This window comes from Amborella trichopoda, chromosome 6, assembly GCF_054954075.1.
Source record: "Amborella trichopoda isolate Santa Cruz 75 chromosome 6, AtrichopodaSantaCruz75HAP2 v2.0, whole genome shotgun sequence".
Classification (NCBI taxonomy): domain Eukaryota; kingdom Viridiplantae; phylum Streptophyta; class Magnoliopsida; order Amborellales; family Amborellaceae; genus Amborella; species Amborella trichopoda.
In genome coordinates, this window is record NC_142341.1 from 46,062,670 (window position 1) to 46,090,138 (window position 27,469).

The 27,469-nt window shown below is 38.1% G+C and overlaps 3 protein-coding genes and 1 long non-coding RNA gene across 5 annotated transcripts; 3 read left to right on the top strand and 1 right to left on the bottom strand.

Moving 5' to 3' along the window:
- The first annotated feature begins 2,643 nt into the window (after positions 1 to 2,643).
- Positions 2,644 to 7,661, top strand: LOC110007904 (uncharacterized). Of its 2 annotated transcripts, none has more exons than XR_002282233.2 (4): positions 2,644 to 3,372; positions 3,714 to 5,376; positions 6,895 to 7,008; positions 7,110 to 7,661. It is a non-coding gene; the product is annotated as an uncharacterized LOC110007904 (long non-coding RNA). The 2 variants fall into 2 exon arrangements; XR_016056860.1 differs by having other exon boundaries at positions 2,645 to 3,372; positions 6,736 to 7,008.
- Positions 7,662 to 13,070: 5,409 nt separating this feature from the next.
- Positions 13,071 to 14,185, bottom strand: LOC18442052 (uncharacterized). Its single transcript, XM_011627883.3, has one exon. It carries the CDS (start codon positions 13,848 to 13,850, stop codon positions 13,407 to 13,409), a length of 444 nt encoding a protein of 147 aa, XP_011626185.2. The 5' UTR covers positions 13,851 to 14,185; the 3' UTR covers positions 13,071 to 13,406.
- A 1,741-nt stretch (positions 14,186 to 15,926) lies between these two features.
- On the top strand, positions 15,927 to 19,655 carry LOC18442051 (Tetratricopeptide repeat (TPR)-like superfamily protein). The gene has a single exon (XM_011627944.3). It carries the CDS (start codon positions 16,354 to 16,356, stop codon positions 18,535 to 18,537), a length of 2,184 nt encoding a protein of 727 aa, XP_011626246.2. The 5' UTR covers positions 15,927 to 16,353; the 3' UTR covers positions 18,538 to 19,655.
- A 118-nt stretch (positions 19,656 to 19,773) lies between these two features.
- LOC105421257 (pentatricopeptide repeat-containing protein At2g01510, mitochondrial) lies at positions 19,774 to 22,434 on the top strand. Its single transcript, XM_011627943.3, has one exon. The coding sequence runs from the start codon at positions 19,922 to 19,924 to the stop codon at positions 21,797 to 21,799; it is 1,878 nt and encodes a 625-aa protein (XP_011626245.3). The 5' UTR covers positions 19,774 to 19,921; the 3' UTR covers positions 21,800 to 22,434.
- Positions 22,435 to 27,469: the final 5,035 nt, after the last annotated feature.

Genomic DNA, 27,469 nt, shown 5'->3' on the forward strand with positions numbered 1-27,469 from the left:
TTTTTATTATAGTCCATCTATGATTATATATTTCATCTATGATAATTCTATGATTTTTCTTTTGTGTGATGTAAATTTAATAGTCAAAATAAGTTCATACAGAGGAAAAACATCTCAACATTCACATATTGATGAAAAAATGAAAATTAACAGTGTAGTACCCCGATTTCTTATTGGATTCCTAAAAAACAACAATTATAATGAATTTTAATAATTTTTTTAGATTTTTTTAAAGCTTAATCCAATCGATTCGGCCAATTCCCGATCCGAATAGCGGATTCACCGATCTGGATGGGTTTTGGGGGTGCCTGATCCGAGCCACCGATCCGTTTTTTAAACCACTGGTTGCAACATTAAAATGTAGGATCAAAGATGAACCTCAAAAATCTATTAGAAAATGTCGTTTTATTGTTGATAAACCCTCTAATTGATCATCTTGACATCGAGATGTATAAATATGAAAAAATAAAAATAAAAAATTGAGTCTTAGAAATAGTGCATATTGCTATACATTATCTAGACCGTCCATTTTTAAGATTTTCATATGTTTATAGATCTAATTGATTTTAACCATTTTTAGAATTTTAAATTTTTATAATTAGATATTAAAATAGATTTGAAAGAATCCTCAGCATTTTTTACACCAAGATCACATGTTATAATAAAGTTTGGAGGTGCGCCTTAATTGGATTGTTTAAAGTTGCAGAAACCACACCCTTTTTTAAATACCGCAAGAATTAAGAGATATTTGCAAAACTTCCCAAAAATTATTTGATGCTGGCGTTTTCCTAAAATTTTCTTTTGGGGTTTAAGTAAATTGATACTCTAGTCATGAACACAAGAATGTGGCCGTTTTATCCTAACCACTCACTATTCCAAGAAGCTGAATTCCAAGATGAACATTAAAATATGGGAATGTATACGATTAGACCATTTACTTTTCATAAAAAGTGGTCACAATTACTTACAACTATCTGATGTGAAGTTTGCCAGCTTGGATGTGTTCACAAGGTTCGATTTTTTTTTTTTTTGAAGTTTGAGCTTGGTCAATAGAATAGTTGCAGCCACCCAATTCCACATCTAATGATCAAAATTAATGTCTTACCTTGTATCAAAGTAAATGGTCTCATTCTATACTTTTTTTTAAAATATTGGGTTATCTTTGAAAGAATGTTTCTCGATTACTTTTTTTCCTTTTCTTTATTGTCACAAACTATGAAACCCCATAATCCGAACTTTTCTGATATGGATTTTGGGCTTTTAGCAACCTACGTTGTAGCTTTGGACTATGAAAACATAAAAATGTCCATGTTTTGAATCATGGGATTGTATACTATAAGACTATTTATGCTCTGTATATGAAGGTCACAATTTTCTTAACCGTTTGAAGTGAAATCTAACATATTAAAATGTATAACAACTTTTGAGAAAATTTGTTTCAAACTTTGTGCTCAAGTAGTGATAGTGACACTTCACGACCCGCCTGATTTTACATCCAACGATTGATAATAATTATGACCTTCTTGTATCAAAAGTAGATATCTCATCGCATACGTTTCCTTGAATAATAGCCTCTCCATATAAAAGAAAAAAAAAAACTTTGATGAGCAGTGAAGGGAGAACGTATAATTTTGAAGCTAAAAATGGATCGATAGACATTCATGATTTAATTTTAGGGCACACAACCACATACTAATTTTACACTAGGATTATAGCAAGGGCTACCTAAGGATAAAACCCATAAAAAGTCTGCATATTAAATTGTAAAACATCTTAATGAACATCGATTTTAGGGAAATTTATGAAAAGGGTGCGGTTTGTATGTAGCCCAGGCTCTAAACAATCAAATTAGAGCCTACCTTCAAATAATAGTGTCGAGAAATGCATTTTCAATACTGAAAATCTTTGTGATAGCTTTAAAATATATTTTTATTTTTATTTATAAAGTTTAAAATTTAAAAAATAATATAAATCGAGTATCTATAAAAACTTGATAGCTGAACCACCCGTTATGGACTACACTGCTGGTACCGTATGCTACTTTACAGTATGTATGTGGAACTAACATTTTTTAAACTCCAGGTACGGTATTTTATCGATGGGAAAAGTTTAAATACGGTTGCAACCTTATAAACCGTCCAATATTTTGGATGGTTAGGATTTCGCATTTGATACACGTCCATGTCGAACTCCTGGAACTCTTACATCGTTTGTTTCTCTCTTAAAACCCCCGACTATCCCTGAGCAATGGCAGATGCGTTTCACTCGTTGAAACCGTGGGCATGGGCGTGGTGGTGGGTAGAGAGAGAAAGGACAAGTTCCTCCGCTTCCATGTTGAGGATGGCAGCGCCCTGCCCTGCTCCCCTGCATTCTCTGGCTGACCCACCTCTATCACAGCCCTAATCCATCTGTTGCTTTTTAGGATGGCAGTCGAACAGGAGGAGAAGGTGGCTTTGGGGAAATTGATGACTATTAAGAGGGAGGATCACTGAGTATAGAGGGGATAAGCAGATCACTGTGTCCAATTTGAGGGTTTCAAAGAGGACCCGAATGCTGAGATTCTTCACTGGTTGCACAGTGCATCAAGTTGGGGAAAGAGTCTTACAATTTGCGACCGCTTCGAATTCGCGATTCTGATGAACATGGGGCTTGAGGTTAAGTTCAGAGTTAATGATGGAAGAGCGCAGCAGAAATTGAGCACTCGCACCCTCTCTCACGAAAACACCTTCTCTGTTACTTCCTAATCTAAAACAAAGATGGATGCAGATCTGAGAGAAAATGCATATCAGACCTTATCTCTCTCTAGTTAATGGTTAGAGGGAAGGAAACTGGGGCACCAGTGAGCGCCGGTTTTCCCTTGGTCTTAGTGCGCAATCTCAGCCATTGTAATGCTTCAACGGTGGAGATACATACCCTCTACGGCTACGGATGAATCCGTATGCCTGCTCTACTGCTCTGCATCCTTTTCCTTTATGTTTTGCCCACTCCATCTTTGCGTAGGCCGAGATGATACATAAATTTTGGCGGATGCGTCTGATTGTTCTATGCAGGTTCTGTAGAGAGAGAAGAAAGAATGTAGAGAGAGAGACGGCAGCATTTCGAAATCGGTAGGGATTTTGTCTCGTGCGGTGAGCCCCCCCCGTACACGACGTCTTCTTCAAACTTCTTGGCCAGCGGCCAGAGAAAGCGAGAGGTATAGAGAGAAAGTGGGGGTTCAGAGAGAGAGAGAGAGAAGGTGGCCTTTTTCCAGGAAGTAAACCCTGTCATCGCTCTCCGCCCTGAGATTTCTGCACCATTTTTGCTTGTCAAGTTTCGTATGGTAGAGAGAGAGGGGCCACGTCAGGACCATGTCGGAGCTCTCAAGTCTCTAGAGTATGCTTACGCACGCACGTCTCTCTCTCTCTCTCTCTAATTCCGTCTCTTGCGCCATTAATGCAAGAGCAGCCATCAAAGGCGTCCTTTGCATTGTTGGACCTTCTCTTTCTACTTTCCACCGCCTTGACGGCCCCATTTACTCCTTTCTCTCTCCTCGGAAATACCGATTTCCTCTCTCTCCTCTTTCTCTCTCTAAAAATAAATTTTGATTTGAGCAACTCAACACAGCTCAAATAACGGATTTCATGGCGAGGCCTCTAATTCTTTCTCTAGATTCCTTTCAGCGATCATTTTTCTTCGAATGCGTCACCTGCAACTGCCCGTTTTTCACTCTCTAGGTTTAGAAATTCTGCGGACCATGGCCAAGGCAGACACGCCGCCCCGCCCGAAACTCCCTTTTAGTCCGACACACTAGCCCGCACGAAGAGCCCGCAAAGCACGAAAAGCCCGATCAACGAGCCCGAACCACTAGCCCGCACTGAGAGCTCGAACGAGGAGCCCGCACCAAGTCCGCACCCGCACCAAGCCCGCACGAACCAACCATGTGCCGCACGAACAGCCGCCACCTACCACAGACCCGCACGACGGGAACGCACAAACCACCGGCCCGCACGAAGTGCCATCATGAAGAACCCGCACGACGAGCCCGTACCAACCACAGGTCCGCACCAGGAACCCGCACGGGGAGCCCGTGCCCGATGACTTAATTTTATCAAGAGGGCCGATGACTTAATTTTATAAAATTAACAAGAGGGCCGCACTATGCACGATGAGCCGCACTAACCACAAGTCCGCATGATGAGCCCGCAGTAACATCACGGCCGCACGATAAGCCCGCACTAACAACAGGCACGCACGATGAGCGCGCACTAACAACAGGCCAGCACGATAAGCCCGCACTAACAACAAGCCCGCAAGATGAGCCCGCACTAACAACAGGCCAGCACGATGACCCGCACTAACCATAGGCCTGCATGATGAGCCCGCATTAACAACAGGCCAGCACGATGAGCCCGCACTAAACATAGGCCTGCATGATGAGCCCGCACTAACAACATCGCCGCCCGATGAGCTCGCACTGCGACCCCTCACGAAGTGCTCGCAGGACGGTTACGCGCCCGTAAGGGGAGCCCGCAGCATCCACATGTCCGCACGACGGGACGGCACAAACCACACGCCCGCACGAAAGTGCCCGCAGCATCCACATGTCCGCACGACGGGACGGCACAAACCACACGCCCGCACGAAAGTGCCCGCACCATCTACATGCCCGCAGGAAAAACCCGCACCATCCACAAGCCCGCACGAAGAGACCGCTCCAACCACAGGCCCGCACGAAGAGCCGCACAAACCACAGGCCCGCAAGACGGGACCCCACAAACCACATGCCCGCACGAAGAGCCTGCAGCAACAGTCCCGCAAGATGGGGCCGCACAAACCACATGCCCGCACGAAGAGCCCGCTGGAACCACAGGGCCGCAAGACGGGACTGCACAAACCACAGTCCCGCACGAAGAGAATGCATAATCCACATGACCGTACGAGGAGACCGCATCATCCACATGCCCGCAGGAAAAGCCTACACCATCCACATTCCCGCATGAAAAGACCGCACCATTCACAATCCCGCACAAATAACAAGCCCGCACGAAGAGATCGCACAAACTACAGGCCCGCAAAGACGGGGCCGCACAAACCACATGCCCGCAAGAAGAGCCCGCACCAATCACAGGCCCACGGGACGGGACCGCACAAACCACATGCCAGCACGAAGAGACCGCACCATCCACATGCCCGCACGAAGTGACCGCACCATCTACAAGCCCTCACGAAGAGACCGCACCAACCATATGCCCGCAGGAAGAGCCCGGACTAACCACATGTCCGCACGAAGAGACCGCACCATCCACATGCCCGCACGGGGAGCCCGTATCAACCTCAGGTCCGCACGACGGGCCCGCACCATCCACAGTACCGCACCACTACCCGTACCAACCACAGGTCCGCACGAAGAAAAATTTGCATATACATATGGATGGAAACATTAAAAACGATTACATTTGAAAAGAGTGTGGTTTTTCTTTTTCATTTTCACGTTACATTTCTGAACGTAGTTATTTTTAATATTTTTGAATATTCAAAATCTGAAAACCTAACCTAAAATTTTGGTTTTACCTTTTTTGGATTTTAAAATATTAGAGTTTCATCTATTAATTAATCATAATTTTTAGTATGTAATGACAAATTTAGTCTCACTTTATATTAGTAATTGGCCCTTTTTCTTATTTGATCTTTAAAATTATGGTAATAAAATAGAGTCATTAATATTATATTTTAAATATTTAATATTTGAGATGTACTATAAATCGACATATTCTAAAACATATATTTAAAATAAAGCGCAATATGAAATTTAGTTTTCTTTTGTAAAATGGAATTATTTTATTATAAAAAAATAAATTTATTTTTAAATACTTTTAGAGAATTGAATATTTGTTTAATGAGGAAAGTTAAATAAGAAAATATTATACATTTTCATTCTTATCTAATATAACATAATATAATATAATATAGTATAATATAAGATATTATATATAATATAATATAATAAATAACATAGTATTATACAGAGAAAAAGTTTATATAAGGTTACAACCGAAAAAGTAGGATTAAGGTGCACCGCAAAAACCATCATAGAATGTTGTTTTGATGTTGGAAAACCCTATCTAATTGATCATGTCAACATCAAGACGTATGAGTATGAAAAGAAAAAAAGATTTCGGGTCTTAAAAATAGTGTATCTTACAACACATTATCTAGACCTTCTATTTTTAAGAATTTCATGTGTATTACTTGATTTGAACTATTTTTAGAATTTAAAATTTTATAGTTAAAGATGAAAATAGATTCTCAATCCATCCTATGATTTTTTTACAACAAATTACATTTAGAGTGAGTTACGAACGGATATTAAAATTTTAGGTAAAATACGAAATGCTCCATTTATATGCGAAAATTACAAAAAAGGTCAATCAACACTTTTTTTATATTATTTTCAAAATTGTCCCTTGATCAACTCAAATTTTAATTTTTTTTTTCAGTCTTTTTGTTAGTAGGTCAATGCCTAAAAAGCTTGAGGCACTGTCCTACTAATGAAAAACCAAAAAAAAAAAAATCAAAATTTGAGTTGACCAAAGGACAATTTTGAATTTTTTTTTTTTTTGAGTTGACCGGCTTTCTTTGTAATTTCCGCTTGTAAACAAAGCGATTTGTATTATATCCAAAATTTTAATGTCCGTACGCAAATCACTCTTACATTTATGATAAAATTTGAAGTGTGGCTTAATTTGATTGTTTAAGGTTGCAAACATTAAATGTAAATATTAGAGGAGAGTAAGTGACACACCTCCAAGGACCGAATTTCACATGAACGTTTTAGAGTAACAGTGACCTCCTTCTCCTTGTTCGACAATGGTAAAGAAGACCCTCAAATAAGTATGTGCTTCCCTCCCTCCGCAGGGATTGGGACGTTATTCACAAAACTGGTAGGTGAGGGGGAAATGGTCGAGCGCGTGGGCCGGGTCATGGGTATGAGAGTGGTGGTTATTTCCACCTCAAAAGGTGTATAAAGGGGTAACCTCTCCATACCCTTTTTATCATTATTTTACTCTTTAAGTTTGAAAGAAATTTCTCCTTAAATTTGAGAAGATTTGATGTTCTCATACTTTCCATAGGCTTTCTTGAGCATGGTACTCAATCGGGCCCTCGTCGAGTTCAGTTCTCAGAGATACGATATTGAGCGACAGGTTCAAAAAATCTGTCGAGAAACATGGAAACAATCATGATGCTGCATTGCATATTTGAAGGTTATGCAATTTTATCGGAATGTTGGCCACAGGGAATTTTCCAGATGATGATAGGTAGGTATATTTCACTGGCACACTGCTGCCAGATTGGTTTTGATGTTCAAATGAAATGGTTGTGGGTGTGTGCCTGTGTGTGTGTTTTCATCTGTACGAGTAAGAGGGCCACTGCAATGGGTTGAGGTTAATTCCTAGGACCCTAGAAGCGAGGGACACTGGTCTTCCACTAAGTTCGGTTTTTCATTTATCTCAAATCTGAAATGGAGAATGCTACCTATTTCTATTCGTTTTGTAGTAGACGCATTTCATTTTTGAGGACTAGATGTGAGCGCCCAAGGGCCTGCATCACTTGACATTTGATCAGTGTGAGTTAGTTTAATTTCTTTTGATTGTGAATATATGATGAAATTAGTGTTTAAGAAACTGGATCGGATGGGTAAACCAGCTAATATGACGGTTTAAAAAATTCTTTTCGTCCGTTAGTTTAATTTCTTTTGATTGTGAATATATGATGAAATTAGTGTTTAAGAAACTGGATCGGATGGGTAAACCAGCTAATATGACGGTTTAAAAAATTCTTTTTGTCCTTAATATGATATTTAAAGCTACAAAAATAGTGCACATTGAGTAGATCTCAACACTTAAAAATCTTGAAAATGGACGGTTTAGATAATGCATTATACGATGTGCTATTCTCAAGAATTGAAATCAATTATGTTTTTAATATTCATGCATATCGAGGTTAAGAAGATCAATTAGAAGATTTTACAATATCAGATCAAATCTATTTTGGTGGATTTTTAAATTGCGCCAACTTTTACACTTGGTTAACGCCCTATATAAACATTTTCCTTTCTAAAATGCAATTCAAAATCTTCTACAATTTAGGGTCCAAGTTTTGGATCTCCAACTTTCTCTTTACTACAACTTGAAAAAACGAACGTTATTTCCTTTTTGAACTTCCACAAGGAACGTTACTCCCATCATGTCGATGGGACGACGCGAGAATCAAATCAAATTATTTCTGTGTTTTCGTGGTATTGGAATCATTTGCCAACGATACATCTCTTACAAGAAAAGCTTTTTAGCTAAAAGTTCAATTTAATTATGGAAAATGGTTTGATAGGGTTGCAACCCTATCAAAATAAATAAAACCTTATCTCTAACCCGTCAAAAATTGAAATTTAAGCAACCATTGCATGGACAATCTCAGCTTGAACATTATGGTTGTAAGAGTGATATGAGGCTTGTGGAAATATATGTGCTATCATTATGTGTCTACTTTTAAACAAAATTTGTTTCAAATGAAAACTTCATGAGGATAGAGAGAAAATACAATTTTATTAGACAATGTTCATTCTGGAATTCTGCAGTATGATTTATTTTATGATATGTATGTCACTTTATTTATTTCTCTGAAGAAATATATTATTTGGGATTCACACCACGATGTTATGATTTGGTTTTGAGTCTGGTTTTCAATACAAAGATTTCAGGAAGAAATTCTTTGAGGCTTGAGAGAAACAATTTTTTTACTGAGAGATGCTCAACTTGATTTTCTGCTAAAAAAATTACATTATGATGTAGAAGTCACTAAAAGGTAACATCACTAAATGATGTGATTTAGGGATGAAACTGAGCATTATTTTATATTTTTTAGTACTCAAAAGGATTCGGAGATAAACTCTTCATAAGTTGAGAGATATCATATTTTTATGGGATGCTCATGTTCTATTCTGCAATAAATTAAAAGATGTGGCATGTTAAGGCACATCTTTGGATTTCTAATTATGGAGACTCGTTTAAAAATATTTTATAGTGTGCCATGAATATGGTTTATTATAGTAAAACTTTAGAGAGAGAGATAAAGTGAGATGATACACTCTATATGAAGAAAGTTCGATTTCCTTGAAATGAGGAAGAAAGAAGAAGAAACACAATACCTATAAAAGCATGTTGATTTTTTCGAAATGAAGGGATATATAGAGAGACTTAGTGGTAGCATAGAAACACTGAAGACCAGTGGGAAAATGGAAATTGTAATGTTTGAAATGATGGGATGAAGAAGATTATTTCTTCACGGTGTAAGATAGAGAGAATCCAAGTATCGAAGAGATGGATACTTCATGACATATGAAATCGATGACCAATATATTCTCCATAAGTTGCGTGCTCTTCCAAGATCACAAAAGCTTGTCAAACAAATAAAAGCAAAGAATCAATAAAGCTTAGGTATCACACTATATGGATTTGAGATATGAAATCTATCTCATATGACATGGTAAGATCATATAGGAAAAGATGATTCAGTAATCCTTTTATTTTAAGTTTCATATACTTCGTTTTTTTTTTTTGCTATTTGAATATGTATGGAGTGTATGAACATTAGGTGATAAGTGCTAATAAATTTGAAATAGCGGTTTTAAAGACCCTGTATATTGTTGCCTTCTTGTGCTTGAGTATAAACTACTTAAGGTAGCGATACACATGGAGATGTGGTTTGATCGAGGGCTTTAAGCCCAAGTATGAAACACAAGAGATGGGTGTAGCTCATTCAAATATGTAAGCAAGAAATAAGTGTTTTGATGGAACTCGATCTTAGTGACCATCCTCACAATAATGTCTATAATATGATGTGCTACATGTGATGATGATCTCTTAATAAATTCTCCATATTTACCAAAAAAGAAGTATTTTGTCAAGGATTTAATAGATATTATTTAGTCATGCTTTATTTTGGACAAAATTATAACATGATATTTATGATTTGTTTTTGTGGCCATGTACTTGACTTGGTAGGAAATTAAAAGTGAATGCGGTAAAATGATTTATGAAGGTTAAGCATGTATTTTAAAATTAAAATTGAATGATTTGAGAAAACCTAAGTCTATCCTTAAAAGGTTTCAAATGGAAAATTGTAAATAATTGTTTACTCCTGTTGAAAAGGGAGTAAAGTTGTCTAGGAATGATTGTCTAGTAGAAAGATAAGAAAAACCTAATGTTCCATATGCACAAGCTATTGGTAACTTTGTATATGCAGTAAAGTGTATAAGACCAGATTTGAGTTATATTGTAAGACTTGTTAGTAGATATCAAAGTAATCCAGATATAGCTCATTGGAAAGCAGTAAAAAGAATTCTGAGGTGCATTAAGGGAACAAAGCATCTAAAATTGAGTTTTCAAGCAGATAAGCTTGAAGTTGTAGGATATTCAGATTCAGATTTTCTTGGGGATAAGGATGATAATAAGTCCACCTCAGGACATATTTTCTTCTTTGGAGGAGCTGATGTTTCTTGGTCTAACAATAAACAAGGGTGTGTAGCTAGGTATACACAAGAAGCAGAATACATTGCATGTAGCACTGCTTGTACTTTCGCCATCTAGATAAAGCGTTTCATAGATAACTTGAAGCTACAAATAATCGACGAACCGATCCAAATATTTTATGATAACCAAGCTAGAATTAAATTAATTCAAAGTAAAGCAAATAGCTTCAAAGGAAGACATATAGATGTCCAATATCACTACATTCAGGATGTAGTTGAGAAAGATGAGGTAACCGTTAGTTACTTGCCCTCATCAGATATGATCGTTGATCCATTAACAAAAGATCTAAGTGTTGAATTACTGTCTAAACACACTAGCTTAATGGGACTTAAAAATATTTAAGTCAATTAGTTTTTATTAGTGACAAATCCGCAGTAGCATGAAAATCCCCATGGTGAATATTTGTTATGATAGGCATATCCGCGAAAGTGTGAAGAAAAACCTCATAAGAAAATTTTTGCTTAAAAGTCAAACTCAAAAGTGAGAGTATGCATATAACTTATTATTACGATTGGCCGTCACGGCCAAATGGGAAATATTAACACGTATGGCCATAATGCCTAGTGTAACTTTGCCTACAATTATGGGCTGGGAGGCCTACAATTGTGGGAGGAATGATATGTTTATCACATCCAAGGTTCATATGAACCAACATCTATATGAACGTTCGATGAATGTCCCTAAGATCAGAAAAGACCCTTTCTCAGAGACTAGTTGGAAAGATAACTGTTAAGCCATTTTTTTCTCCCTATAAAATGGGAAGCTAGAAAGAGGAAGAACGCAGCAAGAAAGAAAGATATACACAGTTTCATCGGTAAACACAAATTCATCTTCTCTATCTCAAAAGGGGAAGAAAAATCCAGGCTCTGTGATCACCAGCCTCAGCCATTTTTTCTGATCTCAGGTTAGTATTATACGCGTACCATCAATTTCCACTTTCAATGCATAATAGAGGAGATCAATTTCCACTTTCAATGCATAATAGAGGAGATCAAGGCAACATCGCTTGGACAAGTTTGGTATTTGTTATCCCAAAATTTTAGGGTCAAGGAGTTACCATTCCCTTATATTGTGAGTGGTGTCATAACAATATGGGTTCCAAGTCCCACATTATTATGGGCGCGGAGGCTTTTCTTCTTCAAATTTGTCTCAAACCTCTCTCACTTGCTTCACAAAACGAGACATTTTTGGTGGGGTTTCCTTTGATCAATACTCTTCGTCACTCTTCACGCAGGTCTAATTCTTCAAATTTGTCGCAGGTCTCAACAAGGTTGCTCTTCTCTTCTTGCCCAAGGAGAGGAGGAAGGGGTCTTTAAGAACATTTCCCAACCAAATATGCCCCTAACCCATTCCCCCATCCCTATAACTCCATCCCAAGGTAGGCCTCACAATGGGCTGGGCAGCCCGGCCGGCATGACCATTTAAATCCAAGCAGCCCGATTAGCTTGATCATTTAAAATTAGGGACCAGTCCTCAAGGGCTACGGCTGGTTATCAAGTTTGAAGATTGAGCCAAGTTCATAGCCAACCTTGCTTTTACTTTAATTTTCATTTATTTTTGTTTTAATCCATATTATTATTTGATCACAAAATAACAACACGAGGGATATTTTCATATGGGATTGTATACAATGAAACCATTTACAACCATCCAATGTGAAATCTAATAGCTTGGATGTGTTACAAAGTTTGAAAAAATTTCTTTTGAACTTTAAACTCGATCAATGAAATAAATGCAACTACCTAATTTCACATCTAATGGTAAGATTACTACCTTGTAAAAAAGGTAAATAGTCTCTTTACCTATGCCACCTTTTCATATTAAGTACTTTACCTTTTCATATTAAATGAGAGTAATTTGTATAAGATTGAAGCTCTAAACAATCAAAGTAAAGCATACCTTCAAATAGTATCGAAATAAGTACTTTCCATATTAGAAACCGTTATGATGGCCTGAAAATTTATTTTCATTTCTAATTTTAAAATTCAAGACTTTCAAAGTAGTATAAATCAATCCATATATACTTTGAAAGTTCGAATGAAAACCAATATAAATAAAATCTTGAAAATATACAATCCAATAAATAATTACAATATACATTATTTTCAAGAAATCTATTATCTATACATTTGAGGTTGAGACTATGGATTTGAGGATTTTTAGGCATAAAATAAAAACTTATTCTAACGAATTTTTTATATGTTTTTTAATGAGAAATAATCTTATAGGACCCTTTTCCACTTATGTGTGTGTAGGACTCCTAAAAGATCACCATTAAAATTGATATAGATTTCTAAAAAAGTCAAGTCCTACCCTCATGTGATAACCTTTTTAAAGATATGTACCAACTTTAATAATAATCCATTAAGGTCCTATACACAGTAGTAGATGAAAGTCCTATTGGATCATTACTCTTCCTTAATTGGATTGTATAAAGCCTCGCCTCTACATAAACTTTTTACTAAGTATAATTTGCCGGAGCAAAGAATCCCAGTATCAGCCAAGTACAATAAATAGGGCTATTTTCGTCATCCCACAAAAAATAAATGATCCCCTTACAACTGATCCCCAGAAACAAACCAGCTCCTGATCATCTTATCCTTTACAAATTACAAGAAATGACTTCTGAACTTCTTAAATGACACTTCCATGCCCCTAAACGCTAAGATAGAGACAGAAAGAGGAACAGATCAGAGGAAGAATGGAGAGAGATAAGGGAAGGTAACTGGAGATCGAATGAAAGAAAGAAGAGAGAGAAAGAAAGAAGAGGTTTTAGAGAGAGATCGAAAGAGAGAGAAGCCATTTTTAGAGAGAGAAAGGAGCCGTAAAATCAAACCCAATCTAATTGTCTCTCCCAACAAGCACAAAGTAACTGACCACCGCACAAACAGCGGCCACAGCGTTTCCCTCTCTAAGCAAAATCTTAAGCGCGAACCCCGTTATCTCCTTCGTTATTTTCCTCCCCTCAACAACGAGCACGCTCCGCGGCTTCCAGGCGAGAAGGACGAGCACCGTTATCCACGTGACCACCATGGCCGGGATCGCAACGGCCAGAGCGGCGGCCATCGAGATAACGCCGAAGACGCATCCGAAAGTAACAGCCACATAAACAGCGGGCCACTTGGCGGAGGAGGAGGCAGGGTCATTTTGGGAATTTTGTTGGTACCAGGTGAGGATGGAGCGGAGGAGGGACCATGAGGAGGAGAGGAGGATGGCGTAGGCGACAACGAAGAGGGCCACCCACGTGGCTCTCCTCGAAATTAGGGTTTGGTAGATGTCCGCCATTAGAGGACTTGTTAGGGTTTTGATGACCGCTTTCTAGGGCTTGGTCCGAGGGATTTTCCACTTCCGTTCTGCCATGGAGAGAGAAAGAGAGCTTGGGGAAGAGAGAGAGAGAGAGAGAGAGAGAGAGAGGGGCTAATGGGATGAGGAAAGAGGAGAGAGAGATGCTACCTTCTTTCTACTCTTGGGATATATGTTGAAATGGCCCCTGGTGTGACAGCTCCCAATATGAAGTTAGAGAGAGAGAGAGAGTGAGTGAAGTTAGAGAGAGAGAGGGGTCTAATGCCAAATTTGCCTGGTTTTTACGGCATCTAGTTTCAGGGCAACAGTAAAGCTGCCTTTCCCTTTCTTGGAAAACTATACGGTGGTCCCATTGCTTTTGTGCGTAATACCTTAAAAACACCTTCTTCTTTCCTGGAATTTCAAAAATATCCTTTTCAGTAATGGCATAACGAAATGGGATGAAAAACCCTTTGCCATGTCATTGGCTTTGTGTTCCCGCAAGGTTGGGAGGCCCTCAAGTGGACACAAGCTTTTAGAACTAGCAAACAATCTGCTATTCTATTCTGCCCTTTAGACATGTCTTGTGCATTACAACTCAATGAACTAAAAAAAGCTATAGTATGGTCTAGTGATTTAAAAAATGGATCGATGACCTAAATTGGACATTTCAAATTCTAGTCCGAATCAATGAGTTCGATGGTGCAGATCGCTATTTTATTGTGCAAAAAAACCAATAAACCGACAAAAAAAACGGTTTGTATAAATGAATCGGTGGTCTGGATCGCCATCTTATTATAGAGAATCGTTGTTCTACTCTGCCAAACTACGTGTTCCTTTCTAAACTTGGCTGTTTTCCTACGTATTTGTAGAAGTGGAACAGAGCGATCGATTCTCAAGTCAGACTGGACGGTTCCATGTGGACCCAATATTTTTTAAATCATTAGTATGATCCATATGATCATGATAAACAATATAACCATCCACCTATCACCGTAGAATCATACGGTTGTATGTTACGGTGATATGCTTGATATGATTTTCTTTCAAAAAAAAAGATATGCTTGATAGGATCCACTCCGCTAGCACCAACTCATTGGCGGGATATATATGCACGTGGTGTAAGATTAAATCCTGATTCAATTTTTTGGAATGTTGGATGAAAGTGGAACGTTGGATGAAAGTGTTTAGAAAGTAAAAAATTTACTTTTAAATACTTATATGAAGGGGATCTAAAATTTTTATAATTAGAGATGAAAATAGATTTTAAAATAATCCTAAAAGATTTTTGTTGAAATTACAATAAAATTTGAAAATGCACTTTAATTGGATTATTTAAGATTGCAACTTTATAGAAACCACAATATTGAAAATTATAAAAAACATAATTGGCAATACTACTAAATTTCATCTAAGCGGGGTATTCCGAGGTCAAATCAAATAGTGGATAACAAAGAAAGCTAAGAAATCAAAAAATAAATAGCATTAGGTAATCCGAGCATTTTTCAAGTAATTTCAAATTGGATCAGTAATTTTCAAATCACTGTTTAGATGATCCCTTAGAGCTAGAAGGGTAGGAATAGTGCTAGCAACATGTGGGCCTAGCCATGGCACTAGCCCGGCCTTAGTCCCTATGGGATCGTCGCAGCCAGCCTTGATTGAGCCAAAGAGCACGTGGTCTTAACCTTAAAAGGCTTGGGCCCGGTCGAGCCTTGCCAAATAAAAAAAAAAAAAAAGAGAGCCAAACCGAATCGTATTGGCCATAGCCTAAGCCTGACCCTATGCTCAAGTTGTACCCCAAGCCCTAATTTTGTAAGGTCGAGCCAGCCGGGTCAAGGAATAGGACTAATATTAGGGCTATAAACGTTTTTAAAAAATAAAGATATTAAGGCTATAATGGACAGGGCACTTTAGGAAACCAAGAAGGGTGAAATAGCATGGGAAGGTTAAGAAATCGTATTTGCCATTTAAGAAAGAAGGGCTGATAAATATTTAGTTCATTTGATATTATTTTAAAGAGTAATGGTTTTATAGGACCTTCTCTCATTCATGTGTGTAAAACTTTAAAGGATCACAATTAAAATTGATATAAATCTCTAAAAAAATTATTACATGAGTGTGGGAGTTGGCTTTTTTTATAGATCCGTATCAAATTTAATGATAATAATTTTAAATCTTATACAAAAAAAAAGTTATCACATAATTATAAAGCTTGATTTTCCTTTCCTATCAAATTTAATGATGATTTTTTTGAGATCCTACACATGAATAAACTCAATTTTATAAGACCATTTACCAATTTAAAAAAAAAAATACGCCGTACCGATAGAAGATTGCGTAGAGAGAGAGAGTGGAATGAGTGCCCCTCTCTCTTCCTAGGCCTCAAAGTTCAGACATGCAGAGCATAGAGAGAGATGGAGCGTGAGGCAAGAGAGATAAATAGTAAGAAGAAGCCAAGCAAATAGTAACATAGTTTCTCACTTCACATGGATATCTTAAGTCGACCATGCGGATCACAAAACTCTATGCAAAAAACTCCCCCACTTTATCTCTCCTCTTCCAGGCCTGCACAGAAGCCAATTCACTTGTCCAACTCCACTGCCAATTACTCAAGACTGGCCTCTCTCACAACACCTTTCTCAACACAAAACTGGTTTCTCTTTATGCAAAATTCAAGCGTTTGTTCGATGCTCGTCAAGTGTTTGATGAGATTCCACAAAGAAACATATATTTATGGAACGCCATGTTGAGAGGCTATTGCAGAGAGAGAAAGTGGCAAGAAACGCTTGAACTTTTCTCTCAAATGGAGAGACTGGATGTAAAGCCAGATAATTACTCAGTGCCCATTGCCATCAAGGCTTGTGCAGGCCTCTTGGCCATTCGTCTAGGCAGGAAAATCCATGAAAAGATTATGGGCAGTTGGGTCGTTGCTGATATGTTCGTGGGTTCAGCGCTGATCGAATTATATGCAAAATGTGGAGAAATGGAGGAAGCCCGATGTGTGTTTTCACAATTTTCTAAACCAGATGTTGTGTTATGGACTTCTATGGTGACTGGTTATGAGCAAAATGGGCAATTCGATGAAGCATTGAACTTTTTTTCTCTAATGCAGGAGAGAGGGCCAAGGCCTGATACTGTTACTCTAGTGAGCGCGTTATCGGCTTGCACCCAATGTGAGAGAAACATCAAGGACGGGAAATGCTTTCATGGGTACATAATCAGGAGGGGATTTGAGACTGATTTGCCCCTCATCAATGCCCTCTTGAATTTTTATGCCAAGTCCGGATCAATGAAACTTTCTAAAAAGGTGTTCGATAATATGAATGAGAGAGATGTTGTCTCATGGGGTGCCATGATCAATGGGTACGTTTACAATGAGCAGGCAGCCGAGGCATTGGGTATTTATAGAGAGATGCTAGAGAAAGATATAGAGCCCAATTCAGTTACATCAGTAGGTGCACTTCAGGCTTGTGCCATTATGGGGGCCTTAAGAGATGGCCAAAGGATCCATGACTCTGCAATTAGAAATGGGTTCGAATCTGATCTCGCTTTTTCTACAGCTTTGATCGATATGTATATGAAATGTGGATGCTTTGAGCTTGGGCTCGAGCTCTTTAACCAAATGCCTGTTAAGGATACTGTTACTTGGGCGGCGGTAATTAGTGGTTATGCTCAAAATGGCTTAGCAAAGGAGTCTTTAGGGGTTTTTAGAGAGATGTTAATGGCTGGTATTTTACCTGATGCTGTAACAATGGTGAAGGTTCTTGCCTCGACTGCACAATTGGGTCTTGTTCAACAAGCGTTATGCCTTCACAGCTACCTGATAAAAACTGGGTTCGAGGAGAAACCATTTGTTGGGGCCTCTCTGATAGACTTGTACTCGAAGTGTGGGTCTCTAGAATGTGGAGTAAGACTGTTTGAGGCTATGAGAGAGAAAGATGTGGTGGTTTGGAGCGCGATGACTGCCGGGTTTGGGATTCATGGGTCTGGGGCTGAAGCCATTCAATTATTCAACAAAATGTGTGCTGCCTCAATTGTACCAAATAATGTCACATTTGTCTCTGTCTTGTCAGCTTGTAGCCATTCAGGATTGATTCAAGAAGGCTTCGATCTTTTCGATGTCATGGTCCATAAATACGGAATAGTACCTGATGTAGAGCACTATGCTTGCATGGTTGATCTTCTTGGTAGGACTGGTAATTTGAAGAAGGCCATGGATTTTGTTGAGATGTTGCCTATAAAGGCTGGTCCTCAAGTGTGGGGTGCTTTACTTGGTGCTTGTAGGATTCATGGAAACGTAGAGTTAGGAGAACTTGCAGCAAAGAAGTTGTTCGAATCGGAACCAAACCATGGTGGGTATTATGTGCTATTGTCGAACATATATGCAGTTGGAGGAAGATGGGGTGATGTAGGGAAAGTGAGAAGATTGATGAGAGATAAAGGATTAAGGAAAACACCAGGTTATAGTTCAATAGAGATCAAGAATGTGGTTTCTATGTTTTTGGCAGGGGATAAGTTGCATGCGCAATCGGAAGAGATATACCGGTTGTTGGGCATTTTAATGGCGGAGATGAGAGAGAGGGGGTATGAACCTGATACCAGCTTTCTAATGCATGGTATGGAAGATGAGAGGGAAATTTTATTGCATGATTTGGAAGAGGAGAGGGAAATATTTGGGGGCAAATGCTGAAAGTAGAAGAGAGAGACACTATGAAATTGATTCTTTGAGACTAAATCACAAAGAATTTGTTGTAGTGAAGGTTCTTTAAGACTAAAGGCGGCAGTTTTTAGTCACCAATTCCAAATCAAAGAACTCACATCAACTTCTCGAGTATTGAACTGCTGATTTTTCCCTGAAATTGGAAATTGAACAGTTCAATCCTGTGCCTGTGAGTGTGCCACAGTAGATTTAATCTCAATCTTGAGAGAAGCGCAACCGTCTTTTAGAGCTTAGAAAAGATTGACTCCTCTCCGACATATAATACATTCATTGTTTTTGGGTGATTCAGTGTCAGGAATTGATTAAACTGCTAAACATCAGCTACGGAACACTCAAGCCTTGATTCCTTATTTAATACATTTGTATATGCTCATTGTCATAGGCAGCATTCAAAAAATACGACTCGTCCTCTGAGGTGGTCACCCAGTGAACTGGCTCGACAATTCTTTACTGTCGGCATTCCATCTAAATTTGGAGCCTCTACTTCACCTCTCACAGCCTAGGGTCTCCCGGTCTTCCTTCAGGTCACCTCCTAGCTCGGGGACCATCAAGTTCAACTTCGAGAGTGTTCCCTGGGAACCCCGGACTGGCTAGCATTTACGGTCTTTTCTGGAACAGCGAGGGTCATATCCTGGCCTCTTTCTCCAATTCTATCGGCCACTTGATGCCCAATCAGCAGAAGATCTCACCCTCCTCGAAGGCCTTAGACAATATGCCCACAGATGGCCTCTTACCACTTATCTACAAAGAAGACTCACTCAAACGTCATTCACTGGGCCTCGTCAGCCCCCCTATCCGTGGGTCCTAGCTCAAACTTTCGAAGAAATTGCCCACCTTTGTTCGGGGATTTCGATCTCATGGAATCATGTTTGGCGCAAGATATCTCTAATGCAGGGAGCATGTAATCCCATGTCCAAGTAGTTTCAATCTCATATAGGAGTATCCGGCTCCTCTCGCCCTTTTTATCTTATTCTGGGTCCCCTTAGGGGAAACCCACCCACTTTTGGATGTACAAGGCCCCTATTTTGGGGGGCCATTTCTTGTAACAACTCTATTATAAGTAAACAATGTTAGCATAATAAAAAAAAGATAATCGGAAGTGGGGATTCCTGTGTTCCTCAAATAGGAATTGCCCCCTACCAATCCCGAGGCAACTTGGTGATTTTAAGTGGACTCCGCAGTTTTGAAAACAAAACACTGATATGGGTTTAAGATATAAGGCTCATAATATGCTGTGAAATCCATGCCAATTAGCATTCTCATTCCCAGTTCATTTTAGTTTCTTTTTGAAGTGTTAACTTTCGCAGTTCATTACAGTTCCCATAACAAACTTTTATATGCTAACAGCAAGCACATGAAATACCTCTGCAATCTCAAATCTTTGGATTTTCTCACTCATCATTATTTCCTCATACCCAACATCTTCTGCCTCTCACTAAACCCTACCAAAACCCATGATAAGATGCTCTACCACTCTCCACCTGTTCAAACCACTGAAAGCACAGAACCCACTTCCACTGCTTTCTCTATGCTCTTTCAGTCTTGCAGAGACTATAACCACCTCACGCAAATTCATGCCAAAGTACTAGTGTCTGGTTTTCAGGGTAACATGTTCATGTTGAACAAAATTGTTGCTTTATACATTACATTCAGTGATTTGCAGCTTGCCCATCTGGTTTTTTCTGGAGTGAGAAGGCCTACATGCTTCATGTGGAATGTTATGATCAGGGGCTATGCCACAGGAGGTCAATTTGTGGAGTCAATCCAGTTGTACTGTAAGATGTTAGAGATGGGCTTCTCACCTGATAAGTTCACGTTCCCTTTCATTCTGAAATCTTCCGCTGGCTTGTCGGATTTAGAGAGAGGAAAAGTCATTCATGGACATGTTATACGTTATGGAGTTCATAATGATCGCTTTGTGGATGCCGCCCTCGTAGACATGTATGCAAAATGCGGTTCCATATGTATCGCTCGTCTAGTGTTTGATAAAATGGAAGAGAGAGATTTGGTTTCATGGACTGCCATGATTTCTGGTTATGCCCAAAATGGTTGTGACACTGAAACTCTAGAGTTCTTTAGCTTGATGCAAAGAGAAGGTGTTCAACCCAATAGAGTAGGTTTCCTCAGTGTGCTCTTAGTCTGTGGGCATCTTGGGGCTCTAAAAAAGGGAGAATTGTTCCATGGTTTCATAATTCAGACTGGTTTCGAGTCTGATGTATCAATAACGACTGCACTCATACACATGTATGGGAAATGTGGGAGCATGGACATGGCTGGCCTCTTGTTTCATCAAACTGGGGAGAGAGATGTTGTTTTATGGAGTGCCATCATAGCCTGCCATGGCATGCATGGCCATGGGAGAGAGGCAATCTGTCTCTATGATGAGATGATAAAAACTGGCATGAAACCCAATGAGGTCACGTTCACTTGCATTCTCTCAGCTTGCAGCCATTCGGGTCTTTTAGAGAGAGGTCGAACATATTTTGAAACCATGATCAAAGACTATGGAATCAAGCCCAACATGAACCATTACACATGCATGGTCGACCTTCTCGGTCGAACTGGCCTATTATTCGAGGCCGAAAATCTCATAAAAACCATGCCTTATGAACCTGACGCTAGTGTTTGGGGAGCTTTGCTTAGTGGCTGTAGAATTCATGGTAATATGCACTTGGGAGAAAGAGTTGCAGAGAAGCTCCTAGAAATGGACCCCTCTCATGCTGGGTACTATGTCCTATTGTCGAATCTCTATGCTGCTAGATCAAGATGGAGAGATGTAGAGAGAGTGAGAAGATTGATGCTACAGAGAGGAGTGAGAAAGCCACAAGGATTTAGCTTGTTTGAGCTCGATAACTATGTTTACATGTTCGGGGTTGAGGACAGAACGAATCCACAATCAGAAAAGGTGTATGCTTTGCTCGAGAGCTTGGCTTCACGAATGAGAGAATTGGGCTATGTTCCATTGATTGAATTTGCTCTCCATGATGTAGAGGAGGAGACAAAAGAAGCCTCACTTGTTTATCACAGTGAGAGGTTGGCCATTGCCTTTGCACTTTTGAACACAAGGCTAGGGGCCACCATTCGAATCACTAAGAATCTTCGAATTTGTGGAGATTGTCACAGTGCAACTAAGTTTATATCGAAGATTGTGGAGAGGGAGATAATTGTGAGGGATATGAACAGGTTCCACCATTTCAAGCATGGCGAGTGTTCTTGTGGGGACTATTGGTAATGCCTTTGACAGCAAATATTATGAAAATCGAGTAGGAAAATTATTTGTATGGCAAAAGAGTGTGAATCCAAAGAAGCCTCACTTGCTTATCACCGTAAGAGGGTGGCTATTACCTTTGCAGTTTTGAACACAAGGCTGGGGGCCACTGCTCCAATCACTAAGAAAATTCGAATTTGTGGAGATTGTCACAGTGCAACTAAGTTTATATCGAAGATTGTGGAGAAGGAGATAAATTTGAGGGATATGGACAGTTTCAACCATTTCTAAGATGGAGAGTATGAAAAAGAGAAAAAAACGTGTGTACATAGTACCAGAGGAGACAGATGGTAAATTGGCCTTGCAGGAGCATACCTTGTTTTTTAAATGCTTCAAACAGGGGAAAACAAATTATTTCATTGTATCTACGCAGAAATCAAATTTCAGCCGTTTTTAGTCGGATGGATGTTGCCTCAGAAGCTTCCTATGCCATATTGTACACAAAACATGGGTTTGCATATCCTAGGATCCAAACGGAGTAGTTATAAAAAGGTGAAGCCATGAGCACCGACCTATTTGATACAAGGGATTGTCTACAAAGACACATGTGTTTTTTGTACATGGAAGTTACAATTATTATAATCCTTTAAATTTCAAAATAGGTAGTTATTAGAGTGTCATTGAATAAACACCAAGTTCTAAAAAAAAAATTATCGGATTTTGTGACTCACCTCAAACTATCTAATTTATCTAATGAAAGGGAATTATTGTGACCTTGTAATGTCGAGATACAAATTTTTTTATGGACAACTTTAAGGTTATCCATAAAAAGATTTGGAAGTAATCATAGTGTACTTATTTTATTCTTATTTTGTGGGCTTCTAGGATGGAAAAATATTTGTTGTGGTGGGCTTCATGGCCAAAGAGGTGAGGCGTACCGCATTTCTCTACAATTTTTGGTGTTTGAAGACCTCTGCAGATCCATTTACTTGCCTACCTAGATCCTGGATCTTCAATAACCATCCCAGGGGGTCGCCTAAAAGTGCGCCTTCTTGAATGTCATATCAACTTGTTTTGACCATGTTAGATCACTCAGATTAGGACTGGATCTCCAAATTTGTTTTTCTCAAGGTTTTAAAAATCACTAATATGGATCATAATTGCCTGATTGGGATCGAAAATTGTTACAACCGATATGGTTTCGATCATATATCGAGAACTAGTTGATCGGATCGAAAATTGTTGCAACCGATCTGATTTCTATCCTATATCGAGAACTAATGGATCGGATCGAAAATTGTTGCAACCGATCTGGTTTCTATCTTATATCGAGAACTAGTTGACCCCTTTTGAAGGGACGGTATATCAAGAATTAGTTGGCCCCCTTTTGAAAAGACGGTATATCCAGAATTAGTTGACCCCCTTTTGAAGGGACGGCTTTGTAATAGAACTATCCTAAAACAACCGCGTCATATTATTTGAGCTTTTTTTTAAAAAAATTTTTTTTATAATTTAATTTAATTTATTTAAAAAATGAAAACAACCCAAAAAAAAAAAATTTAATTTATTTAAAAAACAGAAGTAACCTATTGTACAATAACCACATCATCCAACATGTTTTTCCCAATCCCGAGCACATGTAGCTAACACTCGACGCTATTGCATGCGCCTACACCTTATATAAAGCATGTTGCTTTTTTAAATCCCTGGTGTTGGACGTTTTTTTCATATTTTTATTTATTTTTGCTTTTTAGTAATCACATGAAGCAACTTGCTAAATATATGCATTATTGCATTCAAGGTTAAAAAAAAGGAAAAACAAGAGTGAACTATTGTTTCTTTAAATCCGAGACTTAGTTTGGAAAAAGGGTTGGGGTTGCAGCGGTAGCACCTTACACTCTAGTCACTACTGCTAACACTACCCCACTAATACCTTTAAAAAAATTAACTCTTAAGTTACTTGAAAAAACAAACCGCTAATACCACCCCACTAATATCTTAAAAAAAAACTAACTCATAATTTACTTAAAAAAAACACAGGTGGGGGCCTATATTCCCACTGAATTACCTAACCCAAAACAAAAAAAGTTGCTTCACTCTACCGCATGAAACTACTTTGAAAAAATTGCTTCACTCTACCCTAAAAGTGCGCCTTCTTGAATATCATATTTGTTTTGACCGTCCATTTCAATGAACCTTAGATCACTCAGATTTTGGACTGGATCTCCAAATTTGTATTTCTCAAGGTTTCAAAAAATCGCCGATCCGGATCATAACTGCCTAATTTGAATCGAAAATTGTTGCAACCGATCTAGTTTCTATGGTATATCGAGAATTAGCCGATCCCCTTTTGAAGGAACCGGCTGTCTTATAGAACTGACTTAAAACAGCTGCCCCATGCTATTTGAGTTTTTTTATTACTTTTTTAAACTTTTACAATTTAATTTAATTTTTTTAAAAAAAATAGAGGCAACCCATCCCAATTTTTTGGAAAGTTGTGCAATTACCACATCATCCAACATATTTTTCCCAATCCTGGGCACAACTCAGTGCCTTGCGCGTGTGGCTAGCACTCAACACTACTTCAGACGCTTACATCTTTTATAAAGCGGGTTGCTTCTTTAAATCCCAGACGTGGGACTGTTTTTATATATTTTTGCTTCTTAGTAACCGTATGAAACAACTTGTTATAAAAGTGCACTGTTACATTCAAGGTTAAAAAAACAACCAGAGTATACTATTGTTTCTTTAAATTCGGAACATGGTTGGGAAAGGGGCCCAGGTTACGGTGGTAGCACCCCACACTCTAGTCATTATGTTATGATTTCTATTCCCATTGCTACCACCACCCCACTAATACTTAAAAAAAAATTAACTCTTAATTTACTTAATACCTTAAAAAAATTAACTCTTAATTTACTTGAAAAAACGACTGCTACCACCACCCTAGTAATACTTTTAAAAAAACTAACTCTTAATTTACTTAATACCTTAAAAAAAACTAACTCTTAATTTACTTGAAAAAACGGGTAAGGGTCTATCTTCCCACTGAATTACCCAACCCAAAACAAAAAACAAAAAAAATTGCTTCACTCTACCGCATGAAACGCCTTTGTTTGGGAAATTTAGCAGTATTCCATGAAACGAAAAAATGTTTTGGGTGTTGAATAACAGTATTGCATGGGACATTTAAAAATGAACAAATTGCTAAAAAAAAAACACCTTAAAAAAAAAAAAAGAATTTAGAATAGTGAAAGCATGTGTGGTGAAAAAGCAGAAATGGAAGATCATAGCTTTTTTCTTTATTGCCATTTTAATTTATAAAAATACGATAGTTCATTGTGAGGGTCATAACTTTTCCTCACTCTATTAATTCAAAAGGTCCAAACTTATTGTAGTTTTTTTTTCTTTTCTTTTTCACTATAAAAACCTGAGTTATGGAGATCTATTTTATTGCAATGAGTTGTATTTTAAATCTTATTTTGACTATAAAATAGATGTAAGGGATAATAATGATTGAGACATGAGATATGTTCTAAGTAATTATATATTTTTAGTAAAATATTTTAAAATTATAATGCAATACCATTATTTTTTTCAAACCCTAAACAAACCAAATGTTCAAGAAATTCTAGTGATTTTTTGAAAAAATTTAATGTTGGATCTTGCCTATCCAACTGATTATCCAGTCCGGATCGCCAATCCACCAACCCGGCACAATTTTTGGGTAGCCAATCCAAGTTACCGATCCACTTTGTTAAACCTTGATCTTGCTAAAGCATAAACGGATTTGAAGATGTTTAAATGGTTTTTTGGTCCTCAGCCTGATTGCTCACTGCAGTGGCGTTCCCCCATTTTCAGACCTTGCCCATTTTCAAACCATGAACCGCATGCATCCTCAACTATTAGATGTTTGTAGTATTGTTTGCTTTGATTTTATTTGTTATACTATTTTAAATTTTAATGTCGTTTTTTTATTTTATTAACCTTCTTGTAGTTTAAGGAATATATCATCGAAGGGCTTAAACTATCTTGCAAAATCATTAAATGACTCTGACGATTCCATTTCCCAGAGATGTTGTTTGAGTTTCATTTCAGAAAAGTATCTCCCCAAAAATGTATCGAAAAACTTCAAATTACCCCTGTCCACGGTTGAGAATTCCGAACTAAAGGTGCTGTGTGGCTCATTTAAGTGGCTCGAGCCAGCATCCGTGATTGTTCAATGCTGGAAATAGAAAAGCCAAAAGCTTATAATACCCCTACTTCATCAGGCTTTGCTTGATAGAACCAGGGTATTTTTATCAATCCATATTCCCAACCCCTGAAAACAACCATAGGCATTTTTGTTATTCGGCTTGATTTGGTTGAATGTTTTAAACTACCAAATTACCCTTAATTCAAGCTCCCCAATTAATTTTTGAGAAAATTGCATAAAACACTTCCATAATGAACTTCCTAAGCACTTCACCCCATCTACCATTTTGTAACAGTTTTTTCCCCAAAATTATCTTTTTTAGCAAATAACCCGCCAACTAAAAAAGCAAAAAAAAGTAGATTAAAATATCCTTCCTGGAATTGGCCCAGTCCGGCATTATGAAGGGCCAGTCCGGTACTTCAAGCAGCCAGTTTGGTAGTTCCAGGAGGCAGTTTGGTACTGAGGTCACTGCAACTCGTCGGTCCAACATTTGGAAGGGGCAGTCCGATATTGAAGTCACTAGAATTGGCCCGGTCCGACATTGGAAGGGGTAGTCCCGACAGCTCCAGGAGGCAGTCTGGTGTTTCCTTTTATTGATATCGGAAAATGATTTACTAGGTACGAAAAGGGTATTTTCATCAACAAAGTAAACTTTTGTGTTGGAGGTTATTTGCTAAGAAAGATCGTTTTGGGGAAAAAATTATTAAAAAAAAGTAGATGGGGGTAAGTGCTTAGGAAGTCTGGGTCTCATGGAAATTTCCCTTAAGTTTTCTATTGGGGTACCTTTAACTTTAGTAGCTAAATAGGTACCTTAATGAATTGATATTCAAACGTCAAATGTGCAATGGTAAATGAGATTGTTTGGCCTTTCGTTCATTTGGTAAGATGATTTGATCCTTTTACGGACATTTCCGTAACTTTATTTTATATTTTTTTATTATTTTTCAGATTTGATCCTTTTACCGATATTTCCGTAACTTTATTTTATATTTTTTATTATTTTTCGAAGCGCGAAGTATTATTTTATTTTCTATTATTTTCCAAAGCCATAATGTCAATTTCCAAAAGTTTCTCCATTTCGGTCCCATTCTGTTTGGCTCCTTTTAAAACGCAGCGTTAATATATTTTTCGGAAACCACATCCTAAGGGTGCATACTTATATGGATCCGGTTTCTTTTTGAGATACATTTTAAGACTTAATTTTTAAGGACTTATAATCTCTAACATGGAGATTACAAAATAAATAAATTTAAAAATTATAAATAATAATTATAATAAAAAAACATTTGAACTGTTAGTTTCTAGAACTGTTAGTTTCTAATGTTTTTAGATGGAACACCTACTTGCATCCATCTTTAAGATGGATACTTACACTTTCAAGACCGCATATGGAGGAATGCGATCCAGCCCGTATGAAACAATTTTCTTACTTTATATAAGGTTAACACCTTCAAATTTAGAATTAAGGTGCACTTCTAAAATTCTTTGAAAAAAGTAGT